At 45.0% G+C, this 6037-nt stretch overlaps 1 protein-coding gene across 1 annotated transcript; it reads right to left on the bottom strand.

Annotated features, from left to right (window-relative positions):
• Positions 1-2989: 2989 nt before the first annotated feature.
• Positions 2990-5149, bottom strand: LOC138372951 (uncharacterized). Its single transcript, XM_069338858.1, has 2 exons — positions 5072-5149; positions 2990-4198 (listed from the first exon to the last, which is right to left on the bottom strand). The coding sequence occupies exons 1-2, from the start codon at positions 5147-5149 to the stop codon at positions 2990-2992; spliced, it is 1287 nt and encodes a 428-aa protein (XP_069194959.1).
• Between the last annotated feature and the right edge of the window lie 888 nt (positions 5150-6037).

Below are 6037 nucleotides of genomic sequence, written 5' to 3' on the forward strand. Positions count from 1 at the left end.
AATACTATGCCCAAGATTACCATCAGAGTGTCGGCGGGATGATGGGGAATTAGCTTCGGCTACCATCATCTTTTGTCCGGTCGTGATGGTCGAGTGGTGAAGGTGCCCTGTACATCAGTTGCAGAGTGCTCCTGGCAGTATGGGTTCGAGTCTCTTCTGGGGTGTGAGTTTTCAATTATATATGTATATATATATATATATATATATATATATATATATATATATATATATATATATATATATATATATATATATATATATATATATATATATATATATATATATATATATATATATTATATATATAAACTTTTCTGAGTGTGAAAGTCGGCTTTTGTCCGTTTGAGTATCCAAGTCTGTGAACGTTTCAGCCTGCGTCTGGGTGTCCCATTCCGGACGTCCCAATCCGGGGTGTCCCGGTCCGGACGTCCCAATCCGGGGTGTCCCATTCCGGACGTCCCAATCCGGGGTGTCCCAGTCCGGACGTCCCAATCAGGGGTGTCCCAGTCCGGGCGCTAATTATTGTACTAGTGCGTTGTTGGTTTTCCCAATTTTAACAACGATGATGCTCTTACTGTGCCTTATTAATAGTGAAAACACCAAAGTGATATTTTTCTTTTGGTCGAAAACACCGAACACCATTTATTGCTTCTTTCAGTTCAAATTAGTTGATACTGTTCTTAAATGCACATTTTGGGAGGTTATTTGTTTTCAAAATTTATTTCTAGACTGCTGCCTTTTTTTGGAAGGTCATCCTTGAGCGTTACTGGAGCATTTTCACTCTCGGAAGGTCAGCCTTGAGCGTTACTGGAGCATTTTCACTCTCGGAAGGTCAGCCTTGAGCATCAATGAAGCATTCTCAACCTTCAACAAATGTAACGTTAGAAAGTCAAGTGCAATGACCCCACAAGAGCTACAAACAGCAGTTATTATCAGTGTGATTTAGCGTTTGAATAATGTTCTTCTTGGGTGACACGGCGCCCAGAGTGAGTATTAAATGAAGGTGAAAAGAATCTGGGGCCAGATTCACGAAAGCACTTACGCAAACACTTACGAACCTGTACATCTTTTCTCAATCTTTGGCGGCTTTGTTTCCAATTAATATACAATTAATGAGCTCCGAAGCACCAGGAGGCTGTTTATAACAATAACAACAGTTCAATGGGAAGTTTTCATGCTTGTAAACTGTTTAATAAATGTAACCAAAGGCGTCAAAGATCGAGGAAAGACGTACACGTTCGTAAGTGCTTTCGTGAATCTGGCTCCTGAAAGTAAGGACCTTAAACTACCTGTCGTAAGCCTAGCCAAGGTCAGGCGGGAGAGTCGAATTCAAAGATACATTCGTCAATTTTTAACGTCCAAACTAATACACGTTTGCTACGTTCTCGACTCACAATAGGGATTCCCGGGTTCGAATCAAGGGCGCAGCCCGTCCTCCAAACAAAGATCCAAAAGTGATTCCATGCACCCGCCAAACCCCCTGTTTATGAATGAAAAACGGTTTACACACGACTCACAACTCATTTCGTTCGAACACTTCCGGAACAAATGCTTCACTGACGAATTTTGTTCGAACCACAACGCTATAAATGCTTCACCCACGTACTACAAATACAAATAATCGCCAACAGAACCCAACCACCTAACCTAACCTAACCTAACCTATGCCTATATATGAACAATATGCTAATATATCATAATATTAATTTATATTTGAGAAAATTCCTGTTTTAAATGAACAGCATATTAAAATTTATGAATGCGTCTGTGGGGTCGACCGCTGGTTGTAATGGACTTGAGTCGAGGACGGGTTGAAGGGCGTGATTCGATAGAAATGGCTGGGCACGTTTCGTTTCACCTGATGTCCCTGTTCACCAGGTAGTAAATAGGTACCCGGGAGTCAGTCAACTGTTGTGACCTGCATCCTGGAGATGGTCAGTAGCTCGACCTTGTGGGTACCCCGATATAAGTCTTTTATCGGGGTACTTGTGGGTACCACGATATAAGACGCGCGCGCGCGTCCACGCGGAAGCAGGACAAGGACTACGAAGGTCCTTGAGAAAGGTGCAGCCCAACCAGCTCCGCTGATTGCTCGCCTTCGTGTGTCGTATTAATAATCATTCCATTGTCGACGTTGTTTCGGCTTCAGACGAGTACACGTGTGCGAGACGGCAATGGCCAAGACCTCCGCATGTGCTAGCACTTCACCACGTTCTCAAGATTGATTGATTGATGAAGATTAAGCCACCCAAGAGGTGGCACGGGCATGAATAGCCCGTAACGTTCTCAACGTGCTTATAATATCCTGCCTTTCAAACCCAACCAACCCACCTAACCCAATCGAACTTAATTAACCCATGTTAAACCAAAGGTTCCAATACACCATTACATTACCGACGTTCCGTAGAGACATGATTTCCTCAAGTGAAGGGCGACCCATTCATCACATGACCCATTAAGTCTTGAAAATATGAACAAATTTTTGGTCCGCCGCCATTTGTGTGACCCAAATGGCGGACCAACTGGTAATCAGGAAATTATAATGTGCGCAAGTTAGATGTAATTGATAATATAACAATCTCCTTTCAGCTCTCATTAAAACCTTTTGTGCCCCTCTGTAATCCTATTTTGGTACTACCACTCGCAGGATAAGTATGGGGTGCATAATAAACTAGCCGGAAACAATCAAATCAACGGTGCCCCGGACAGTGGTGCGTTTCCAAGACTTTTGTGCCCTCTGTAATGCTGCTTTTTTTGCGCTACAGCTCACAGGATTAGTATGGGGTGCACAATAAACTAGCCGCCGGAGCAAAAAAATCATCCCAGGGCGTGGACGAACTGGCAGACCTCACACACGTTCACCAACAAGGCTGTCAGGCACATTTCCCAATGTTCTGCACGTGTCGGCTCCATCTTATCTAGTAATGTTTACCTTCCAAGAAGTTTCCGCTTCGTGTTCAGTAACATCACAGTCACCCCTAGACCCGTCTCAGGTGACCAGACTGTTTTCTCTCAGCAGGAAACTTAAGACAGCGGTCTTGACTGCAGCTGAAGGAGAGGTAGACGGGTATTCTTGGGAGACATTGACGGGTATTCTTGGGAGACGTTGACGGGTATTCTTGGGAGACGTTGACGGATATTCTTGGGAGACATTGACGGGTATTCTTGGGAGACGTTGACGGGTATTCTTGGGAGACGTTGACGGGTATTCTTGGGAGAAGTTGACGGGTATTCTTGGGAGACGTTGACGGGTATTCTTGGGAGACGTTGACGGGTATTCTTGGGAGACGTTGACGGGTATTCTTGGGAGACGTTGACGGGTATTCTTGGGAGAAGTAGACGGGTATTCTTGGGAGAAGTAGACGGGTATTCTTGGGAGACGTTGACGGGTATTCTTGGGAGACATTGACGGGTATTCTTGGGAGACGTTGACGGGTATTCTTGGGAGACGTTGACGGGTATTCTTGGGAGACGTTGACGGGTATTCTTGGGAGACATTGACGGGTATTCTTGGGAGACGTTGACGGGTATTCTTGGGAGACGTTGACGGGTATTCTCGGGAGACGTTGACGGGTATTCTCGGGAGACGTTGACGGGTATTCTTGGGAGAAGTTGACGGGTATTCTTGGGAGACGTTGACGGGTATTCTTGGGAGACGTTGACGGGTATTCTTGGGAGACGTTGACGGGTATTCTTGGGAGACGTTGACGGGTATTCTTGGGAGAAGTAGACGGGTATTCTTGGGAGAAGTAGACGGGTATTCTTGGGAGACGTTGACGGGTATTCTTGGGAGACGTTGACGGGTATTCTTGGGAGACGTTGACGGGTATTCTTGGGAGACGTTGACGGGTATTCTTGGGAGACATTGACGGGTATTCTTGGGAGACGTTGACGGGTATTCTTGGGAGACGTTGACGGGTATTCTCGGGAGAAGTAGACGGGTATTCTTGGGAGACGTTGACGGGTATTCTTGGGAGAAGTAGACGGGTATTCTTGGGAGAAGTAGACGGGTATTCTTGGGAGACGTTGACGGGTATTCTTGGGAGAAGTAGACGGGTATTCTTGGGAGAAGTAGACGGGTATTCTTGGGAGAAGTTGACGGGTATTCTTGGGAGACGTTGACGGGTATTCTTGGGAGACGTAGACGGGTATTCTTGGTGCCGGTAGCGTGACCAGATGGATGGTTCAAGACAGTGTACTGTGTTCCAACAGTGTTCACAGTGTGAAGGGGACCTTACCCTGTCTCTCAAAACACACACTAACACACACACACACACACACACACACACACACACACACACACACACACACACACACACACACACACACGGACCAAAGAGCCAAAGCTCAACCCCCGCAAGCGCAAATAGGTGAGTACAAATTTGGTGAGTACACACACACACACACTATTCGTCTCTCTCTGCTTTCCCTCTTTCTTAACTGTGACAATTTCGTCCATTGTTTCACCCTTCCTGTTTTCAACATTTCCCACAATAACTCCAGTAGGCTACATTAGGCCGTCCACTGAAACAATTAGCCTCCTTGGCTCATGTCGCAACCACAGCCTCTTAACCAACCTCCCCCCTCCCCCCCCCAACCCACACACACACACACACACACACACACCACACATGCTCCAGATGGCTTCCCTTCCTACTCTACTTGGCACTGGGTCTCGAGGTCGCGTGTGTGTGTGTGTGTGTGTGTGTGTGTGTGTGTGTGTGTGTGTGTGTGTGTGTGTGTGTGTGTGTGTGTGTGTGTGTGTGTGTGTGTGTTGATACCTATTAGTGTCTTCCGGAGGAGGGGGGAGGGAGGGGAATGAGAATTATATAACTCTTAAGGCTCAGCCTTCATATAGCTTTTGTACCTGGGCCAGGAATCATCATCAACCAGTTAAGCAACCCTCTTACGAAACCTGTTCATCTTTCCTCGTGGCGGCTTGGTTTACATTTATTAAAACTGTGTTTGCACTCCGAAGTACTATAGACGACCTTCTTTATAACAACCTCAGGGTTGGGAAATGTTGTGAACGACATCTTCATAACCCATTCAAAGTTTGACCCTTACTGACTGAAGTATGAACAACCTGACTGTTGTAGGAACATTCTGACTGATGTGGGAACTTCAGTCGGCCAGCCATGATCTTCATCTTGCGAGACGAGGATCTTGACAAACGTTTGGTAACCCTTCATATAGTATAAGTGTATCCCCCCATATTTATTTATTTATTTATATACAAGAAGGTACATTGGGTTTGTGAGCTCAATTGGGTTGATTTCATCAACTATTGATGAAATACTACAAATTATACAACCGGCTGACTGAGCATAAAGTCAAAGACTGTGCTCTATTACAAAGCTTAAACTATATAATTTGCGTGTCCAACTTCCTTTTATTTTGAATCTATTTGTAACAAGTTTAGGTAGACAGCAGTGTGCTGCTTCCCCTGATCTATTGTGAGGGTTATATACGGAGTTCGGATCAAAGCTTTGTAGGTTCACGTAATATTCTCTTTTTACCGGCTGGTTTACCGGATACGTGAGAGGAAGAGTAGAGTCTGTAAGCCTGCACTAGTAAACTTCGGGTGAACTATAAGGCTCCTGTGTAGGCTATTAAAAGACGTGTCAAAGAATTACTTACACAGTTCTTTGCACCTCAAACCTTTTCTGTCAAAACTTCCTGATAATTATATATTCACGTTTGTGTCTTTGGCTCGTTTTCTACAGTGTGCAGCTGCAGTGTTCGGTGTTGAGGACTTTGTTGTCTCATAACTAACACTAACGCAGCTGAAGTCTGGCAAGTCCAACGTTCACCGTTGTCTACTTGTCCTATTTCTTCTAACCTGAAAGAGGCTGTCATTCTCCACCTTGTCTATTCCACTCAGTATTATGTTGTAATCATATATCCCCTCAGTATTTTGTATGTTGTGATCATATCCTCTTTTCTCCTCTCTAGAAGTGTTGCATGGCTTTCCCTAAACAGGTTCTCGTAACTCAGCCCTTTTTATTTCGGGGCAATTGCCTTGTTGCAACCGAAT

Source organism: Procambarus clarkii, chromosome 40 (genome assembly GCF_040958095.1).
Source record: "Procambarus clarkii isolate CNS0578487 chromosome 40, FALCON_Pclarkii_2.0, whole genome shotgun sequence".
NCBI lineage: Eukaryota > Metazoa > Arthropoda > Malacostraca > Decapoda > Cambaridae > Procambarus > Procambarus clarkii.